The sequence below is a fragment of the Pteropus alecto genome, unplaced genomic scaffold (genome assembly GCF_000325575.1).
Source record: "Pteropus alecto unplaced genomic scaffold, ASM32557v1 scaffold79, whole genome shotgun sequence".
Taxonomy (NCBI): Eukaryota; Metazoa; Chordata; class Mammalia; order Chiroptera; family Pteropodidae; genus Pteropus; species Pteropus alecto.
Window position 1 is genome coordinate 20751913 of NW_006494612.1, and position 22591 is coordinate 20774503.

Genomic DNA, 22591 nt, shown 5'->3' on the forward strand with positions numbered 1-22591 from the left:
AATTACTTATCTTTATTTTGATGCCTTTAGTCTTATTTTATTTTGGAAACATTTAGGACTAATTGAATATGTTTTACTCAATGATTTATTTTCTTAAATACTATGTTTTGAGAATAATACATTGAAAATTTTGTAGAACATACTTGGTATTCACATTTATCAGTTGAGATTTTAGTATGTATAGTTTTTCTACTTTTGTGCCTTAAATATAATTATAATAAAGTCTTGACATGTTTATTTAAAATGCATTTGTTTAATACCATGAATGTGAAGGAAGCATTTTCTCCATCGAAGGCTTACATGACCACACCATTCCACGCAAGGCATTGTCACGGTGGCTACTTTTAATTAGGAATAGAATGTTCCAAACAGAAAGTTTCATCTGAAAAGAAAAAGCCTTCGTAGGTGGTCTGCAAGGACTGAAAACTTCACCTTCGGTTTCTTCCCTAGGGGGAACATTTCCTCCCATGGGGAAACAAGATTCATATGTAAATGCTTCTAGCATCTTACCAGGGAGATGGCGTGTGATGAGAGACGTACACAATTATGTTTCCAAGTGGAAAGCGTGTACCCCAAATGAAGATTTTTTAAAAAACCAGAACAGGGCTATTCCTCATCGTTTGCAACATGAGTGTATTTCAAAGAAGCCTGATCTGTTGTGATTCAAATTTACTATTTCAAACCAGGCACTGTTCTTATAAAATTGTGAACTGCAAGGCAACCTGATTTGTATACTTTGAAGTAACATGAAACTACTCAAAGAAGATAAATACATGATTCTAAATATGTCAAGGTCTTCAAACAAGATAATTTCTCTATACTTCGGCTTGAAGAAAACCTGTGGAAATATATGTCCTAAGAGAATCTTAATACTGAAGTTTATTAAAGCACTTTTAAAAATGTTCAAGAGACACCATTTTTTTCCACATTCTCACTAGCGATCTTCAGAGAAGTCATCATTTTACCTTCAATGAGCTTAGCTACTTTAAATAGAAAATATTCAGTATGTCATTTGAATTTAATGTTCTAAAGCATTTCAAATCTATTTTAAGGAAGATTTTCATGTTTTCAGAATCTCTCATCTTTTTAGAGTTTTCTTCCATTGGAGTTTTGATGAGGACCAAACATTTCAGTTTAGGTTTATTGTACAAGGCAAATGGAAATCCTCTGTAATAGAAATTTTTGCTAGCTTTCCATACCTTATCTGTAATTACTTTAGGCCAGCTAAGTCCTTCGTTGCATCTCCTACTCTCATTCTCATTTAAAAATAAAAATTAAAAAAAGCAATATGTAGATTTTACTGAAGGTATTGTGGGACTACATTATGGAGCTTAGAGCGTGCCTCACCTCTCTGCCCTTAGACATCTCTGTTCACCTCACTCCTAATCACTATATTCTAGCCACTGAATTTTCTCTTTTATTCCTCTTTGACAGCAAGTCTCTAAAATCCCCCATATTCTAGGCAATTTTTTTAGATTTTTTTTCCTTAGGCTTCTTTATCTCTCACCCTTTTCTAATTCAGAGCAATTTAGCTTCTTTCAAACTCTACCAATCTTGTCTCTCCATATCTGTCATTTAACATTATTTAAAAAAAATGATTTTTGCCCATTGCAGTACTGTTTTTTCTGTCTCGTTTTGCGGTCAGTGTGAACTTTAAAATAATATCTGTGTCTAAAATGATAATTATGTTAAAATTATCCAAGTTTAATACACACTAGAGTTCTTTTATTTACTGTGGATAATTATTGATTTTCTTGATCTTACCTGAATTTTATAATAGAATGTGTAGCAGAATTCAGAATACTTTTTCTGTGAGTTTCATTTTCTGATGAGATTTACTTGGTTTACATTGGTTTGGCTTCTGTTTTACTTGATCCTAACTCAAATTTAATGTCTATTTCCTCAACCTTGAACCAATATTTTACTAATTTTACTATATGTGTTAACAGAGTAGGAAAGATATTTTGTATTCAGAATTCTAAGGTAGAAGTTGGATTTCAAGAACTCTGGGAACCTCTTGAAATTGTTTATGAAACTATATATATAGGCACATATGTGAATTTTTGTGGGGATAGAATTTATTAGATTTTCATATTTCCTATCTCTTAATTTACTAATGGTGCATTCTTGGAGAATGCTGGTTCCAAATCATCCATTTTCTTTTCAGCTGTCTCTATATCATGTAGGGCATCTTGAGTCTTTTTAGTAGCAGTGACTATATACTTCATTTCCAAGATTTTCAATTGATTCTTTTTCATAGTTTTACCTGTTCTGTTCTTTGCTTCACAGATGCTATTCCTTCATTTATCTCTTGGAAGATTTAAATATAATTAATTTTTTAACATTCTTTTCACATTGTTAAAACATCTAGTTCCTGGGGTATATATTCTTTATTTGTTGGGTCTTTTGTGGCACTTAGTTTTTTGTCTGGTGCTTTTTAAGTTTTTTTTTTTTTTTGAGGGCTCATCTTATTGTGCATTTTTCCCCTTCATAATTCCATGTGTGGTTTTGCAGATGTCAGTCCCAATCTCACAGAGCACACTACTCTGAACTGGGTTAGGAACTGTCAGCAGCAAACCATCCTTGTCTGTAAAGAGTTGTAATTCATTCTTCTTGTGTTTCTTACCAATTTGTGAGATTTCTTAAATAGTAAAGATAATTAGCCCTTTGCTATATTGGCATCAAATATTTTACATATTTTGTATTTAATTTTGGTACAAGGTATTTTTCATACTAAATATTTCAATTTTTGATAAATTATAGATTTAAAAAATTCTTCTGTGCTTTCTTTAATTATTATGATTAGAGTCACCTTCAAACCAAAGATTTGCTACATATTCATTTATATTTTCTTCTAGTTTTTTTTTTTTTTTCCATCTAGGCTTTTAATCTACCTGTTATGATCATTAATATAAGTACTCAGATACAGAGAATTAACTCAAAAATCCAGTTACTAAAAGTGGGTGTGAAGTGGTGACTTAGTTTTAGGAATATATTTTTATAATATTTTTTATACTCCACCAACCTTAGCCTGTGTTCCAAAGATAACAAATTAGTAGCCTATCATATTGTACTTGACTAGAACAGGGTGTTTTTTTGCTGTTGTTTGTTTGCTTTTCTAATTTGAATAACTTGCCAACATTGGGGTGATTTTATGTAAAAAAAAAAAAAAAATCTGAGGTTCTGCCATCTTCTGAACAATCTGAACATGTGGCCACACTGATCTCACATTCTTGCATGGCAGTGATTTCCTCTTTGGGATAGTAGGCACACTGACCTTTAAAAAAGCTGCCTTTTATCATCCTCCTTACTCTACTTTTTTTTTTTTTTTTTAAATACAATTTGCTTAATTGTTCAAACTACCTGCTTGGCTTTGGACCCCCTGCCAGCTGTTGCTGGTCGCTGAGCTTGCTTTACGTTCTCATGCTGAGCATTTCCCTCTTCATCTTCTGCCATCTGTGCCTTTATGTGAGGTTAGGGGAGTTTGCTAGGATATGAAGGTAACATTCATATTTTCAGATACAAGTAAAGGTATTATGTTTTAGTTCTCGCATAATCAAAATTTTGGATGATGCTATACCTGCTTAATATTGGGCTTTGACTCCTTATAGACCTAAATCAAATCCCCCACTGCCCAAAAAAAGGAGAAAAAACAGGAATGAAATATGGTTCACATATCCTAGGGTGGTGAAAGCTGTTCTCTGTGAGCTACATACTGGAGTTGGGTGAATTAATTTTTCTCAAGTAGCTATGTTCCATTTATATTTCCTTAGGGTAGGTAATTGACAAAATGACATCTTTTGTAAGACTGATGAGCAATTTAGTGCTTGCAAAGACTAGTTTACTTTTAGCTGTCAGACATATCTTACAGGAGGCAGTGGGGAATTTGGAAAGGTCTTGAAGGTATTTTTTTTGCAGGCCAGTGTATTTCTTTATAATTTCTGCAAACAGAGGTGGGAACAATGATTTTCTGAGAATGCCAACTGTTTTTTTGTTTAATGATAATTTGTCATTAATTTAATGAATGTTATTGAGCATGTAAAATGTGTATATTCCTCTCTTGGGTATCATGAAATACAGAGAAGAATAAGACATAGTCCTTAAGAGTGATATAGACTCACTGGGCAGCTCAGATTACATCTGAGAATTGGAGAGGGAGGAGGAAGAGATGAATATTGTCCATAACAATAATGGGCTTTAATAGGATGCAGAGGAAGAGGCTTATAATTTTACCTTCTGGGAGAGTGTGAATGGGGAGTGAGCGGCAGAGCTTAGAGAAATAGGATGAGATTGAGGAGCAGACAGATGGATAATAGAGAAAGGACACTTTCCAGGAACAATAGGTATGATTTACAGGGGAGAGAAGCAATGGACTGAGGCAAGGTAGAGGCGGTATTAGTATAGAAGGCAGGTTGCAAAGACTGTAATGATGGAGTCTACTGTTTAGTTAGTTGAGGAAGTTACACAGAAGGAGGGGGTGCTTGGTTTGTGTGTTTGAGGAGTTGGTGAGGATCTGAGAAAGGAGATGGGCACAGTCACACCTACTGAGGCAGTGAATATGTAATAAAGGAGACTGAGGAGATAGGTGTGAGATAAAAAGAGGGCGAAGATTAATACTCAACATAACGATACAGGATTGGACCTTAAAGATAAGACCTTCAATTAGTTCCAGACTGTAGCACAGAGGAAATGAAGGGAATGGGGTTGTGCCAACCGTAGGCTCAAATAGAAACAAACGAGCCTGCAAAGTCATACAGAGTGAGATAAGTTAGATTTATCATAAGTATAGTCAGTTCAGTCCATATCCAGTGCCAAACAGATCAGACCAACAAGATACGAGACTCAGACTCCGTGGGCTGAAACTCTGTGGAGAATTCTGAGTGAGCTGAGTCAATGAATTTATTCTATCTAGATGTCCCTGCTTTTTGAGAATCACCCTTAAGAAACCTGGACAGCTTAGATCAATCCTGTCCATCTTAAAATGCATGTCATGGTCCATCTAGTGATATCCAGTAGTTGCATCTAGGTGCTGGGTCAGCCAAAAGAAAAGGACTTTTGGGGTTGTATATGGGGAGTCCCTCAGCTCAGACATTGGTGTACCAATTTTCATTGTTCCTTTACCCTTACAGGCCAAGGCAGTGCTCCAAAAGCTCTGGATCTTGCCTAATTTTAATATGTAGGCAGGGGAGTCTTCTTTATGGACTAGAACACTATCAGTGTAATTGACCCATTGGTTGATGCGGCAGGAAGGATGGAGGGAGAAGGAAGTCAGCAATTTTCTTCACTGAATGAAAAGCATAGCTAGGACAAAAATCTTTGAGCTTTTTAGAATTCTTAAATCTTAACCTTTGTCAGATCAGTTATATATTTTTAAAATGTTTAATTTGAAAATGTTTTTATTTGAATAGTGGTATTGGTGATACATATGTGCTTGAATGTCAGTTTTTCTCATGCGAACCATTTATTTTTTTACTCTAGAAAAACATAATTCACTGACTGATTTAATATCTTAATAATTTATAAGGCTACACTTTCATTGAATTTTAAATTTTTTAAAACTATACTTTAGTTCATTAGTTCTCAAAGTTTGCTCCATGGATCCCCGGTAGTCCCTGAGATACTTTTAGGGGTCTGGAAAGGCAAAATGATTTTTATAAAGTATTAAGACATTATTTGCCTTTTCCATTGGATTAACAGTTACACTAATTACACAAAAGCAATGGTGGGTAAAACTGTGTATAGTCAATATGAATCAAGGCAGTTGCAATTAAAAAAAAAATTTTAAATCAATTTTACATAAAAATATTGCTGAGTAGTAAAAATTACTAATTGTATTTAATCTCAACCTTTGAGAATGTCTTTTTAAATCTGTGTAACAAATAATAATATTCTGTTTAACAAGTGAGCATAAACACTTCTGCTACATATTGAAGTAAGAAGTTGACTCAAGGAAAAGCACTTGTGTGGTTAAGCTGTGAACTAAAGTAGCCACTTTCTTTCATGATACCCCCTTTTTTTTTTCCTTGAAGAATGACTAACAAACTATCACTTTCACACCTGGGTATCTGACAGACATTTTCTTGAAATAAATAAACCTGTCACATCAAGGACAACTGACATTATTTACTGCTAATGATAAATTCAAGCTTTCAGGCAAAATTAAGGATTTTGGAAAACTGTATTACCATGAGTTTGACAGTTTCCTAAAACTCAAACTTTCTCCTGCCTTTTTATTATAGAAGATTTTGTACTCAAAAATAGAGAGCATAAAGTAGAAAAATGAACTTCATTTTCCCAGTTTGTTTTTATCTGTCTCACTATTATGTTTGCTTTATCGAGTTATAACAGATACAAAACCAGCAGATAATTAAAATGTACAGATCGATGAGTTTTTAACACATATATACACCTGCGAAACCATTATCGCCATTGAGATGCTGAACATTCCAACACCCTCAGAAGTTGACTTTTGCCCTTTTGCAGTCAATACTTAAAGACTTTCCTAATGAGAGAGGGTGATGTTAATAAATGTTTTTTTTTTATGTTATATAATGAAATGTGTCAAAATATGGAAGATCTGCATAACTCAGTGAATCAATATTTTTTAAACGACCAATGCATGTTGTTACAAAGAACTACATGGATAAAAGATCCATTAAAAGTTCAAGATAGCAAGCAAAAGATTTGATCGTATAAAGTGCGAAAGTTCATTGATAAATTTTAAGATTTCATATTGTAACTAAATTTTAAGAAACTACAACTTGTTGAGTTTTTATATAGTATCGAAGAAGAATATTCACAATTATGTAAGTGGGCTATTAATCTCTCTTTTCCAATTATATATTTTTGTGAGGCTGAACTTTTCTTATACTTCAAATGAAACAACATATTGTAATAGATTGAATGCAGAATCATATATGAGAATAAAGCTGTCTTTGATTAAGCCAGATATAAAAAAAATTGCAAAAATGAGAATTAATGCCATTCTCACTATAAAATTTTTTAATTTAAAAAATATAATTGTTTTTTATAAAAAACATACTATTTTATGTATTATAATGGATATATTATTGATATTTTGAAATGAATTAATAAATTTTAAAAATTTTTTAAATTTCTAATTCAGTAAATATCGATAAATATAACCCACATAAACAAAAGGTCTTGGTGAGAGATTGTAATTTTTAAGAGTGTAAAAGGGTCCTGAAGCCAAAACGTTTAAGATTGCTTGCTACTTTAGTTTATGGTCCAAGGAAACCATGAAAAAATTAAAGCCTCAGACAAGTCTTTAAACTTAATTTTGTTCAATATTTCCAAACTTTTCTTTCAACATGTTAATTTTGATGGCTACTCAGTTATCTTTCTATAAAACATAAACTGTTTTGATTCCTCCCTTCTTAATTTTTTCCTCCATCCCTCTTTAATTCATTTAAGCATTTTGTGGTAATCATGTAACAAGTGCAGAATTACCCCAGACTGACAGTAGCCATATCTCTATGAAATGACTTATTTAAAAAGCATTATTATATGAAACTGACATTTTATTATACATGAATGTCTTTTGTGGTGGGCAGGACCAAAAATTTTGTCTTGTTTTCTTTTGCACAGGCTGACAGGGAGATGATTAAGAACGTTTCATCTCTACTTAGACCGATTAAGATGAATCTGTTTCGAGCATGTTAGAAAAGGGAAAAATGAAAAGATATTTTATCATCTGAGGGAACTGGACATTTTTTTTCACTTGAAAACTTTAGCAATTGGAAATTTCCTCTGTTCAGAATTATCAAGTAGTTTAGTAAGTGCTGAGTAGAGGTTATGTCATTTTTTACTTTATGACAGAGAGATTGAGTGACCATATAATTTATCATTAAAATGGTATACTTGTAAGTATAGTATGCTAGGATAAAAGAAGAAAATCAAGATTATCCTGGTTTAACTGGGACTTAATGTCATCCTACCTAGAGAGCATAACGTTTTTTTAAAAAAACTAAACCTTTGACATGTTAAAATACTATATTTTAAATGTCAGTCTGGTTCCTTTTTATAATCTAATTGTCCTTTGATTAAATTTTTGATGAAACATATCTTCTAAAAAGAAAGTGTTTGAAATTTCATTGTTATACGCCCCTAATAAAAATGAAAAGCAACTCATAATTGGAACTCTCAGCTCATTTCTTTACATCTGCATGAGTAAGAGGAAGCTTCAGATTAAGTAACTGAAAAAATCAATCTTAGTGATAGCTCACACTGTATTTTAACTGGTGTATCAGCTATTAATCTGGTCGCTAACACAAAGTGGCAGCTGTGGCTCAGGCTATTTTGAAAGTTCATCCATCTTTTGGCCTGGTTTCAAACCTTATGATTTATATTAGATGCCTTAGGAACCCTACATATAAAGGGACAATGCTATGTGGTAAATTGAACTATCTGACAAATTAAGCACCACTGCTAGAATGATGCAGTAATAATTTATATTATTTTATGAATTAAATATAAATTAATTTACATTAATTTATTATTTTTAGAGCCTTCAATTTTAAGTTTATTTTGAAAAACATGAAGTAAATTTTTTCCATGTATATGTTTTATTTTTTCTTCAAAAAATTTATTTTTCATTTATAGCTATCAAACACCCTTCTAGGATTATATCTACAGAAATAAAAACACAAGTACTCAACTATAAATGCATACATACTTTATTAGAATATTGGTCATAGTGAGAATGGTTGAAAAAAGATGGTATGTCCATACCATAACATACGATGCAGCAATTAAAAGAAATAAATCAGAATTATAGCTGACTCGAAGAAATTTCCATGAGGTATTCTTGAGTGAGAAATGCAGAATACGGAGTTTGCATACAATCTCACATTGAAAGAAAGAGTAACCTCCATCTGTGTGTATAACTTGCATTTGTATATTATTGTAAAAATATAAACAAAAATTTGGAAGGAAAGTTATTAGGATGTTACGAGTTTTCTAAGGGTGCAAGTGGGGAGGCCTGAGGGAGGAGTGATATGAGAGGAAAGAAAAAGAGGACAGAAGAGGGAAGGAAAAAGGAAAAAAAAAGATTTTGTTGGCTGTGATTTTTCATGTGATTGTAAATGTGTAAATGACTCTGGTTAGGAAAATCCAGAAAGAATTGTCAATCTCTCTCAGATTATAGTATATATATATATATTTTTTTATTTTTTAACAATTTGAGTCAGGAGTATTTTGTTACCTGCAGTTGAATGCATTCTAACAGATACACATTTCAGATGTGAAATAAGAAATGTATTAACAGAAAAGAGACTCAGTATTTTGGTTTTCTGGGTATTTAAACAACAGCCTGACAGTTACCAAATGTTGTTTAGAAGTATCCATAAACAGAATGAATACTGACATAGTATATCAGATGAATGTCGGCCTGGGTCATGGTGGATCATGACAGATCCTGAGACCTGCCAAAACCAATCTTGATTTAACTGCATTTCATCTAGTATAAGTGAACTTTCTTTTTATTATCTTGGGGATTCACTTTCATTCTTCCTACCCCTATAAGTGTGATTAGAGGAAAAAAGCATTGAGTTATTAAAGCACCTTTTATTTGAAGTCTTCAACATTTTTTACATAGCAGGAAATGTGGCTGACTGTTGTCTTGCCCAAGGTCAAATTGTGGGCCACTTTTAGAGCTAACTATAGATTGAGGCTAATTCACATAAAGAATAATCAGGACCTGTGAAAAACCCCAATAAATTAGAAACTGTAGAATCAAATTTTATGTTGTTTATACTATTAAACTACAAATAAAATCTACTCATTGAGCCCTATTGGCTTTTCTGAAATATATTTTTTCTTCCAGTGAAAGATGTTGGTGAAGGATGTTTTTTTCCTTTCTCTGTGAAAGGCTTGGGCATTAATGGATTAAAGACAGTTGAATAAGAAAGCAGCCATGTCAGGTAATACAAACAGTGGCCAGCAGATTAGTGTATTTTTTGCTTTCTTTGAAAAAAAAAAATAGGTTTTAACATTCAAATGTTTAACTTGTCCTTCAGTAAGTACAGTTTTTGTGATTTCATTCTTAATGCCTGAAAGGAAGGACAGATCGTGAAATGCAGGACTGAACAATATCCATCTAAAACAGATGACTGTTACTGGCCTTTGTTTTCCTGTTACTGTATTTCCTTAATGAAACTGTTCAGTGGAATTTACCACAGTGTGAATGCTGAGCACATGTTCTTGCTCTCTCAGGGATGTGCCTTTAAATGTCCCCCTCCTCTCCACCTTTGGGCCCTGGCTTTCTCTCTCACCTACTCTGGCTGTACTTCTGGACTTAAGAGTTAACTTCACTCCAGGACCTGATGTGATTGTCATATAAATACATACTAAGTATTGAATAAATTATGCCTGCAATCAAATTGAATTTGTAAAATGGCGTAATATAAATTCAAGTGTTTGAATATACAATATAACCTGTCAGCCCTTCTGTAGACCTTGAGAGCTCTGCTGCTGTCTGTTCTCAGAGCAGGGACATAAATTCTCCTCCTTAATTTATTTCTTGCCAATTAAGGAAAAGTCTTGAGCTACATACATTGGTTAAGATTGGTACACACACACAAAAGAACTGATTGAATAATAAGCATGGAGGAGGCATTTGAAAATTGGCCCTAAACAAGAATGCGTCAACAGAGATTTAGGAATGACTGTTATGGCCTGGGAAAGGAGGATTTCATTCAGAGCTCTGGTTATCAGCTTGTTTCCTCCTCCTTCTTAAATGCACACATGCTGTATATGGTATGTTAGGTTTTTCTCCATGTGTTTTATCAGAAAACACAATTCTCTTTCCAATTACATACTGAAATTCTATAGCATATGGCAATTTCAAATATAAAGACCTATCACTTTCAGTTTTAGAGAAAAATAACTAACGCACTTTCAAAGAGAAGTAAAAAGTCTTGGTTGAAAATGTGACTAAAAAAGGAATAATGGTAAAAAAAATAAAATAAGTTTTTTGGCTCCCAAGTTTCATTGACCAAGATTCTTTTCTGTGGTAATTAAAAACAGGACTTTAATAGTGAGATTTATGGATAATCCTTAAAGTTTTTCAGTTATGATTTTTTAAAAGACTTTTTCCTTATAGATACTCCTAAAACAAGCTTTCAGATATCAGTATTTATTGATGTAGTTTCAGAACCTTGCCCTCCTTTGGTTACAAAGTGGCTACAAGGTACAGCAGTGGCTAATTAACGGAGGAGCATCTATTGAGTCTTGGAGATAGACACGTGCTTCTTGTGGATTGATTATTGAGAATTGAAAGACGATTTTACAGGAACATGCAGAAACAGAATGCAGTGTTGGATGTGTCCACCCAGCCTTCTTCTGGCCCAGAATAACTCTGTCTTTTGGCATCTACTGTCAACATAAAGAATTGGGATATATTCTAAAACATCTGGTTTTTCTGAATTGTGTTTCCATAAATTGTCAGACCCTTCTTGAACTTCTGTACATTTGCATTGAAACTGACATTACTTGGCATAACAGTTTTCATAGGCGTGCAACCTGCTGTATAATGGAATCCTTCCTGAAGTGTCTCTTTTGTGCTTAAAGGCATGTCTCCTGAGGCTTGGTTCCAGAATTTGGAGAGAGAAAGCAATTTTTTCCTGCTCTTTACACTTCATGATTTAATGTCCTCTTTCTTTTTTACTCTTTTGAATAAAGGAACATTTATTTTTTTCTTCCTCATGTGTTTCCATAGTTGTTAAACTCAGATTTCCTTTAATTAATGAATTTGAGATTTCAGAAGAGTTGATAATCTGTATGGTTTTATAAAATCTTATAATGAGATTTGTTCTTAAGTCAAACTTTTACAGCAAGGTTGCTCAGAAATCCCAATTATGTATGTATTCAGTTATAGGTAGAAAATAATACCAACCAATGACACAGAAAATAGAGTTTTTGGGCATAGTAAAGAATTATTTTTTTCCCATTAGAGACAGTAATCAGAGCTGTTATTTCCAAGTACATGGAGAAGAGGCAGCTGCCACACCCACATACTTTTTAACTTTATCCCTACCTTTTTAACCATTATAGTAAAAATTTAAATGGTTTTAGCAGATATGGGCAGCTGTCCTAACCATGATTTGTCTGTAACCAGGCCTGTGAGAAGAGAAACATGCAAAGGTTATGGTTTTAAATTTATGAATGTACCATATTAGATATTTTTCCTCATTGAGGTTGATCTTCTTTTTAAAATCTTCTTTAAGTTATAATAGATCTCTATATGTTACTGAAAGGAGTCTGTTAATCCTCCTTTGGAACTCCATTAACATCCTTGGGGGGAGTACTTGTAGATGATGAAAGTTACTATTTTTCCTGGAATATGAACGCTTTCAGGGGCCACGCTGGTATCTCTTTGCTATAGATCGAGTCTCTCCATGGCATGGCACGCAGCAGTGCTGGGCTCCACCTCGAAGAAGGGATCTGTCTTTATGTCCTTAGTTTTATAGGAATGTATTACTCTAATAGCATTCATAAAAAAATTTAGTAACAAAATATGAGAAACCAAGACATTTAAAATACATTACCATAGAGCATGGTTAAATAGCTATTTTTCTGCACATCATTCTGAAATTATAGTAAGCTGTTTCATAAAGTATATACCTGATAATATACAAATTATATTGAATAATACAGAACTCTGGGGTCAGACGCCCAGAGGCTATTTAGCCAGACAAATTGAGTTCAAATTCTGCTATTATCACATACTCTTTGAGAAATTTTGGCCAGGTTACTCTTCTGAGCTCAAGTTTTTTTCATCTGTAAAATAGGGATTGTAATAGTACCTACCTTTATAGTGCTGTCGTAGTGATTAAGTGAATGAATAAATGTAAAGCACTTATTAAGTGCCTGGCATATGGTAAGTGTCTAGTAAATGTTAGTGTTTATTCTTATTCAGTTCACTTCTTGATTGTTTCTGTGAGATAGAGAAGGGCGAGGAGGGGCTTTACCTTCACTGGTATAAGTAAATTACATACTGTTGTATTCCCAAATGATTAGGTAAATGATGGCCTCTTTCTAAGTCCTTCTGAATGGTAGCTATTCAGATTTGAGGGGGCACATGAAATGGCAAGAGAAAAAATCAATATTTTTTCCACTGGCATTCTTAATATACATGGTTTGCTTTCTAAACTGAAAAATCCAGACACATGATTATCTCAGTTATTTTGAGTTGAAAATTTATGTATATGAAAACTCATATGAAATTTATAGAAATGAAAATCACATTTAATTATATAGTTAATCATCTTTTTTTTCTTTTTTTAAATCAAAATTATGCAATATGAAGATCATTCTTGGAAATCCTGAGCTAGGAGTAGCTATAAACCCTCAATAAGAAATTATAGCCTTTCGTAACAGAAACCTTAGTGATCGTGGAATCAGACTCCATCCCTTCCTAGAGGTTAAACGATGTGCTAAGTATTTGCACAATTAAAAGCCAGTTTTAAAATTCCTGTCTTGAATTTCTCAACTGTGTTCTAATCTTTTATTATGGTTAATTCAATTTTAATGCTTATAAAAAAGGTTTCTAACATACAGCCCCTTTAGATTACAAAATATCCCGAGGTGGATGCTATTACTTAGTTAATAATACATTTTATGTATTTTATTTAATTGCACATTTTCAGAAGTAGTGCCAACAGGGACTAATTAATAAAGTGAAGTTGTTAGGGTTTATCATAGAATGTTATCTCCAGGGCAGTGCATTGGGGTGAGAGGCTTTCTTGCTTGGAGGTCACACGCATAACATAAGCAGTAACTCAAGGTGGCAGCCAGCAGGGCAGGAAATTGGAAGAGGAAGAGGCGAGATTGCTAGCTGATGCTGAAAAGGCTGAGGTGCATGTAGATATAGTACTCAAACAATCTGTTCTCTTCTTCCCCTCCTCTCAAGCACTACCTGCTTTGCAAGAATGAATTAAAACTTTATGATGAATTTATAGATGAAGATATCAGAACTCTGACAAATAAGTCAAAGTTGCATAATTGACAGATTTGAGATTTAAACCTCTGACTTCCTAACTCTAAAGATTGTATCACTGCACCAGTGCTGGTGATTCGGGAATGCCAGAAGTAATTCATTTTCTTCAATGAAGAGTATTTACTACAGATATTTCTTTCTTTAACACAAGAAATAATATTCGGGATAAAAAAAATTGATATTTTTTATTCTTTCAGAATGCATACACTTTTTGTTCAGATGAGTATAAAAGTAGATAGGTTGCATTCAGAACCGTGGAAATGTTCATTATCATCCAGTGCTCTCTCCCGCCAATTCCTGGTTAATAGGTATGTTTACCTAGCTAGGAAGCATAGGAGTAAAGTAAGAATTTGAATGGTATTTCTGGCACTAAGAACAGTCTTTCATCCCTACAGTGTCATAAAAGCTGTTCTCTATACAAGATAACAGATATTGAATAGTTGCATGAAATCAATTTTTTTCATATCATGGAGTACAAAATAATTGTGTCTTGAAATTAGTTGTTTTACTGCCCCTGAATTTGCTTAATAACCTTGTGGTTTTAATTAGAAAGGTGCTGTTCATCCTCATCTTTTTTTAAGTGACAGTTCTCCATTTGGGGAATTTTCTGGGCTATTGACATAGTCGATGCTACAAGTTCAAAATTCATAGTATTGATTAATGCTATAATAGGGGAACAAAGCAGTGGTTCAGAAAGCAGATCTTTAACTTTAAAAGATACGCTGTGGAGTGCAGATAACAATCCATATTCTCCTCTCCTCCTGCCCCCCACCCACTTTCTCTGCTATTTCTACTGTTTGTGCACTTTAAGTTGGTGGTGGTATTTCATACAAGTTGTGTTTTCTGTATTCTGCAATGTCAGTTTCCCTATTCATAAAACAAGGAAACTAAAATCTTCTGGAGAAAAAAGGAAGCTCTTCCTCTTTAAATAGCAACAGAAAATATGTTTTTTTTTTCTAATTTTCCTGTATAATTACTGTATGTCTGTAGGAAGAGGACTCATTGTGGCCTGTGATTCATTACCTTTCTTAAAGACATGTATAGATGTCCACACAGTGCACGTGGCACTTACCTGAGGTCGAGTGCTCACAGTTTTGTGAGGATTAGTCAAGCCTATGGCCACTTCTTTCAGTGAATGCCAGTCCTGGAGCAGTTGCATTGGGCTGGAGGACGGGGAGGTGGAGCCTTTTTGCTCACTGCAGCGAGTTCCCTTCTCCTTTTTCTCTCCTGGCTGTGCGTTGGCTCGGCACGCGCTGTGTGCTCCGAGTGGAACAGGCAGGGTGTGCTCTCAGACCCGGGTGTAAATTGCCGTTTCTATTTGGGGTGCCCGGGGAGAAGAGCACAAGGAAGGAAAGACAGCACCAGTGCCATGGGCCAGCTCTGCTGCTTTCCTTTCTCCAGGGATGAAGAAAAAATCAGTAAGTGTGATTTGTGCTGTGCAGAATCCTAAGTGCTTGACTATTTTGTGTGGCTGTATTCTAGGGCTAGTTTTGATTTTTCTTACGTGAAAGATAGCAGAATAATCAGCTGTGATTTTTCATGTGTATTTCTTAAATGAATTGGAGGGTGTGTAGTTAATAATTAACTGTAAAAGTACAGTAACCCAATAAATAGGCTACATTAAATGCAAAATGCTGAAAGGTCATTTTTGATATTTATCTGTTGGTAATCTTACAGCTCATTTTTATCCTACTGTCTAGAGTAGTTTAGTTTTGAGTTTCTTTAAGTCACAGCCTACCATTTGATATATTGTAAAAACCAGGCTTCATTTTGCTTATTTGAAATTGGAATATTTTCAGGGCAATCCTCAATAATAACATATAGAGAAGTAAAGCTGCCTCTAAAATGACGTATATTATACATTTGCAGATATTTTCATGTGTCCTCTGCTTTGTTCTCCATAGAGAGAATTCAGGTGTAACTGTAAGACCACTCTGAACAGTTGATGCCACTTTGCTTCTAGCAAAAACCTCACCGAATATTTTTAAATGAATGTCAGGCAAAGTCCTTATTTGCTTATGGTCCAGAAAACAGAACTTAAAGTGATGATATTTGTACTGAAATTTTTTCCTCACTGGCTTATGTGTATTCACTTAAATTTTTTCTCTGTTAAATACAATGCTGGTATTTTAATTAGTGTGCTGCATAGAATTTGCCTTACGCTAGTTGTCCCCAAACATTGAATTTTTACTTCTTTTTTAATAAAATGTATACAGTCATACTTACTAAATTTAAAGCTACATTTCTGTCATGTCAGTGCTTTATTTAAATAAATTTAAATCGGTGTACAGAATCTCATGATGTCTGGTTCAGATACTCAGAGGTCCACATTTGGCTTATATTTCCTGCTCCTTGTTCCTCAGGAAACTGACCAGGGATAAGATTAAAAAAAAAATAAAATAAATAATGCATATCCTACACCTATTCACTTGGAAAATAAGCCAGTTTTTTAAAGAAATCTCCTGAGAATGTTTTGGAATAAATTTTGGGACACTTTAGAGCATCCAATTATTAACAAGAGTCAATAGCTATGCTCTAAATTTTACTTGTGAAAATGATACAGAACAGTATGCGATGATCTTGATCTTAAAACCTGGGGTGATTTTACAAGAAAATCATTCATTTTCTAACAACGAGCATTGGCATTTGTTTGGTAGCCCAGAACTTTTCAGATATTTGTCAGAATGATTTATTTGTAGTTCCTAAGGGTTTGGGTCTGTTGATTCATTCCTTGAGGAATATGTCTATCTGAAAAACCTTGGTATGGACAGATGTAGAGATAGTGAATTCTTTCTCACCCTGCTCTACTTCCTGTTCCACTGCTCCAGGTTTTCCTTAGAGCATCTGCTTTCCTTCCATTCTGTTTATCTTCTCCTGATCTGTAAGCAGTTTTCTTGGCTCTAACTGAAATCAGGTTTCACCTCAATGAGAAATTTGCCCTTTTCTGTTGTTGTTGTTGTTGTTTTTAATTCGGGATCATATGAGTACAAAGTCTTGTGTTTTACATATAATGTTTCTTAGTATTGATTGACAGAAAGTGGTATATAGTGCTTTTCGGGTTTGCTTTCTCGAGGTCCAAATTTTAAAAAGAAAGTGAAGACACTGCCTCTGAAGTAAAGTTCTAGTCTCGAAGCACAAATTATAGTTAGAAATCAATGCATTTGTACCCCTCCTTTCCTCTCATTGACCTCCACTGGCTCCCTGATCTTCCCCATCCTCTCCCCATTCTTTTTTCATCTGTCTGATTTTTGTCATTACTTCACTGGTTTTCTCCTAATCTGCTCCGGGTTGCATTCACATACCCCATCAGTTGTTTTCCAATGCTGGAGATAATTTCTCTGCTATAGGATGGTCTAAAGAGAATCTCTTTTCTGCCAGGCACTGCTATGCTGCTGGTCATACATATCTAACAGTTCTTACAAAGGGGACTTGAAAAAACAATGGCAGAGAATTCATTAGCCAGCATGCTTCAAGAAACATGTAAATTAGCACTAACTATGGATATCCAATCCATAAGTTATGTTGATAACATGCACAAGACATTTGGGAGGGTCCAGCATTCTTCTGATCTTGCTACTGGATGTACAGTAACCTCCTAGGTCTTATTCATCTTTTTGTCCCCAGCAAGTAGCTTTCTTAGCCTGCTCTGAGCCACATGCTCAGTGAAGACCTGTTGGGGGCAGAGCACAAAAATGCAAATGCTTACACCCTTCTAATTCTGCTGTAAAGAGCAGTGGCCCTCAAATTATAGAGAATTGAGTTTTTGGTGAAAGTTTAAATTTGTGGAGGTCATTCTCAAAACACAGGTGAATCCTCTGCAGTCCTCCAGAACTACAGAAAGGATATAGCCAGCTGACCAGGTGGTAAGGATCAAGTGAACTCTCTCCCCTCCCATTGCTATTTTATCCTGCTTTTGCCCTTGGTGGTGGTGGTAGACAGAAAGTCTTCTCATTTAATTGATTTATTAATGCTACTTTGTAAATCTATTGATAGCAAACAGAATGATTTTTTAATCAACTAGTTGTGCAGAAGCCTAAATTTGTATGGAAAGTTAACTGTATGTATAGCCAGAAATCTTGAAAAGGGGGTGATTAGTCAAACACACTAGAACTGATCATGGCTTATTTTTCAGTTAATGCAGCACAAAGCAGCTAGACCCTTTTTATTTAAATTCAGTGGTTGAACATTTTCTCAAACTCTATACTTTTTGGCCACAATAAGTAGAATATGCTGACAGTCAGTGCATGTTCTTGGAAGATTAAGCTCTTTCTAATGCTATACAGGAACATACTTAACATTCAATATTACTGTAGGTATTGTAGGATTAACAGATGTGGTAGATAGTCTCTAGTATAGTTTTTGCTGTATTCTTATATAGTGCTTGTTTTCTTTAAATTACCTAATTTCTCGTAGTGCACTTCCTGGAGGGAACATCCAAGAATAGGTATATGGTTGCACAGACTTACCAACATTGTGCCTTATCAATCTCATTAAGTAAACCTCCAAAGAAAACTTAATAACTAAAGAGACACCACTATAACTAATTAGAAAACATTTTACTTGCTCTTTTCCTGTTGTAAATATTCCCATTTTTAAGTACACTGCTTTTATGTAGGATGAAATAGGTGAACCATACTGCCTCATGAGGTAGTTGGTTTCCTGTCAGCAGAGATTTTCAGGCATAGGATGAGAAGCCACTCCCGGAGACGTAAGGGAGAACGGAACAGCTAATGAGTGGATGGTCACAGTGACAGCTCCGTCACTTTCTAGCCCAGAGAGTCTGTGATGCTGGAAACGGAAGGATACTAGTATGTATTTAACAACACACATTTTAATTTTATGAGTTTGCGTTTTAACAATACATACATATTTTACTTTTAAGTATGAAATATATAGTCTTTTTGTGTGGAATGAGTTACCAGGACCATTTATAGTATTCATTTGATAAATATGAGTCAAATGTCAAGAGAGTTTGTTTCTGATGATTTAGAATTTGATGGTATAACATTAATATATAAATTGGGGAACAAGCAGTGTTAATTTCATGTCTGGTGAATACTTAAATTTTTGAACCTTAATGACCATGGTGGTTATTCTTCAGTTATACTCGGGCAAGTCTATATTTAGATTTTCCAATTCTCCAGACGGCTTCCTAGAAACCCTCTAGCCTTATATTTTGTTCTTCTCATTTGTACTTAGAAACACTGACTTTGAGGTTATCTTTCATATGTGTGCTCTGTCTCGTCACATAGACTTCAAGCACTCCCTATGCAGGACACATGTCATGTACATCTTTCATGGCACCAGACACTAACATAGTGTCTTGCCTAGAAGAGGCATAATCTAAATGTTTGCTAATGAAGAGAATGATACCCTTTTCTTGTTAGGTTTGAGTATGAGAGAACTTCAGTATAAGTCAGCATATCAGAGGACAGAATTTGGAATGACTCTGGTTAACGTAACCTGTAAAGAACTTTGGCTACTGAATGTACCAGAGAAACATTTTAACAGCTTCTCACTTGGACACTATAGCATCGGCCCCAGGAAATGTGCCATAGGGAACCTCCCATCAGTGGACAGCTACGTTCACTTTCCTTCTGTGTCTGTAGAAATGTGTTTGTACACAGGGGATGCAGCATGACTCCAGCTCTGCTGCTGCCTGTCAAAAACGTGTGGCCTATCCTTCGACATGCAGTTTTTATTGTGAAATGAGCATAGGATTGGGAGTAAGGAGACCTGGGTGATAAACCCATCTCTGCTATAATATCCTTTCTAACACTGAGCAAGTTGCTAACATCTCTGGGCCACAATTCCTCACATTTAAGAAGTGGAGATGAAACTACCATGGGGCTGAGAGCCGGTAGGAGGCTGGGACCCTAGGCGGCTGCTTATGTGCTACCCACTTTCTGAAGCAGTGAAGCACAGTGAAGCCCATGGTGCTTTGTGTTTTACATAAGATTTCTGTGGGTGATATTGTGGTAGCAGCAGTAATGTTATGGGATATAAAACATTTAACCATAGTCACTCAAGATTAGAGTTTTTTCCTTTGTTAAATAATGTATACCTAAGAGGTTTATGTTTCTAAAATTAAGTATAGGAACATTAGAGCTAATAGTTACTATTCCCATCTTACTTCCCTGATTCCCTTTGTTTATTCATAGGCTATTTAGTAACTCTATTTCCTTTAGTTACTGTTCTCAGACCTTCTTAGAGTTTGCCTAGATTCTGTGATCAGATGCGAGTAATTTTGATTGGGAATAGAAGGTTGTAGAATCTTTTCCATCCTCTAGTCACTGGCTGCTGTGAGCTCTCCCTAGATGCCCTGTCAGGTAATGCGATCTGACCTATCCCTGTGTCTTCTTTCTGGGAATCATGTAAAAAAGGAGTAGGGAATTTGATGTGCATTAAAGTTTTGGTTGATAGAAGAAAGTTTTATATATTACTCCTTCCTGGGGCATTTGCATTTTAATAAGACTAAATTATCTCATTTGCTCTTGGGAAGTATTTGTAGTAAAATAGCAAAATAAATTAAGCAGTAGTAATGACTTAGCCCAAAATAATCTCTAATGGAGGAATTTTGGGCAACTGGTAAAACTATTTCAGGGCATCTGATAAATCACTTTCTGTAGATAATTACCTTCTGTTTAATTAGGTTGGCCCTGCCTAATATGTAGGTCTTTGAGCTTTCATCCACAGATGTCCGAGGCTCACAGTAAAGAAACTAAGAGCCGCAAACTCACAGCCCTAAAAGCAGGAGGATTTGGAGACAGATGGACTCAGCTTGGTTCTAATATTTACTATGTAACTTCTCTAAGCCTCTGTACCCTCATCTTAAATATCTATTTGCTGTGAGAATTAAATAAGCTAATATCTATAAAATGCCTGACACTGTGGTTGGCATATAATAGATACAATATATATAATCTCCCTGTGACAAATAAGAGTATTTTATATAACTGCAGTCACCTTAGAAGTCAGCAGGACTGTGGTTTTATTTCCAGCATGCCCAGGAAGGGCAAAAAGGGACTTAGAATTTCAAACCTTGAATTGTTGAGTAGACATCCAACATTTATTTGTGTAGCATCCTTGACTTTGGGGGGCTCCCTCCTCTTCTCCTTGGGGTTCTGTCCATCATGATCCTTGTTTACCTGCCCTAAGACAGACATGTGGTCCAAGTAAAGTCAACTAGAGTCTTCCCTAAGATTTGATAGAGGGTCTCTTTTTCCTTTTTGGTTGTGAGTGGAAAAGATGTAATAAGCATAAGATTGCTAGTTGGTAGGGAGTGAGGAGGAGTCTTCCTGAGAATGAAGCCAGCACAGAAGAAAGAGGCCAGAGCAGAGAGAGAGAGAGAGTCAGTCCTGATATTTTTGAGCCTCTGAATTCAGCCATGACCAAGACCTTTTCCATTACATGAAGCTTTTTTGTGTGTGTGTGTGTGTGTGGCATCTGCTTAAACTTGCTTGAGTTAGATTTTTGTCACCTGCAACCAAAAGTCGTCAGGTACTATTCTAGAGGATACTCAGTGTATGTAAGAGTAGATCTATTCTGGAACAAATATTTCCAAATTTAGCAAAGAAATGAAAATTCTCTGATTTCTTCTGAACCTTCATATGCCATTTTAGTGGCATTGAAATTTAGCCTTAAGTGAGAGCTGTTATGAAGAATAATTTGGTTCAACTAATATTGTTGAGCACATCACATTTTTGAAAGTTCTGAGCCAGGTGTTATGGAAGATACAATGATGATAGATGGTCCCTATTATTGGAAGATTTCTTTTTAATTTACATGACTTTTAAAAACAGGAATGTTTTAGATCCCAGTGTTTATTTTTCCCTGAAAGGAAAAAATCAAGGTAAAATATCTTGATGCTCACAGTCTAACAAGTGAAGTTACACTCCTTCCATACTGGACAGGCAATTTACAGAGCTAAATCAGCCAAGTCCAGTAAGAGGGAGTTAATTAAAACCAAGAATGGCAGTTGCCTCAAGGTCCTATCATAGGCAGCAGTTACAACTCGACACCCGCAAACGGTTTCTACAACAAACATCTTAGCAAATAAAGTTTTGTATAACGAACATTTACAATATCAAAGGTACAAGTTAGCAGACTTTGATACTATTAAAACCAACCTTTCCATGACATAGTAAAGTTTTTTTGCCATTAGCAAATAGTGAGACAGATACTGAACTATATATAATGAAAATGTAAAGAATAAATATAGCCTCAATTTAAAGTCTATGCTAACTATGATATAAATGATGTAAATTTTACTAAAAGCTGAGTCAAAAATATTTGAGAACATACAAATTTCTGTTTCTACACACTGCCCTCCAAACTTATGAATTTAGTGAAGGGCATTTGTAAGCCTAAGATATTTATACAGAGAAAATACAGTGCCAAGGAGAAAGCGATGTAAAAACAAGATGTTTAGAGTAGATGGAGGGAGAGTGTTATATTCCCAAGAGAGACTGAGCTCACCCAGTTAACCGCTGATGGGAGAGGGAGGAAGGAATCTGATAGAAAAGGGTGGTTCATTTTTTTTTTACAGGCCTCAGCAGCATCCCCCCGCCCCCT

General features: G+C 34.9%; 1 protein-coding gene across 4 annotated transcripts in view; it reads left to right on the plus strand.

The window, feature by feature from the left end:
- The window catches only part of AKAP7 (A-kinase anchoring protein 7), a 134815-nt gene that overhangs the window by 90320 nt on the left and 21904 nt on the right, over positions 1-22591 (plus strand). For 2 of the 4 annotated variants that reach the window (XM_025042452.1, XM_025042453.1), the window contains exon 8: positions 451-889. The exons of the other annotated variants lie outside the window; for them this stretch is intronic. In XM_025042452.1, the coding sequence (XP_024898220.1) occupies positions 451-662 (212 nt within the window). In that variant the 3' untranslated portion in view covers positions 663-889. Of the gene's footprint in view, positions 1-450; positions 890-22591 lie in introns of those variants that run through there. 4 annotated transcript variants of the gene reach the window in all.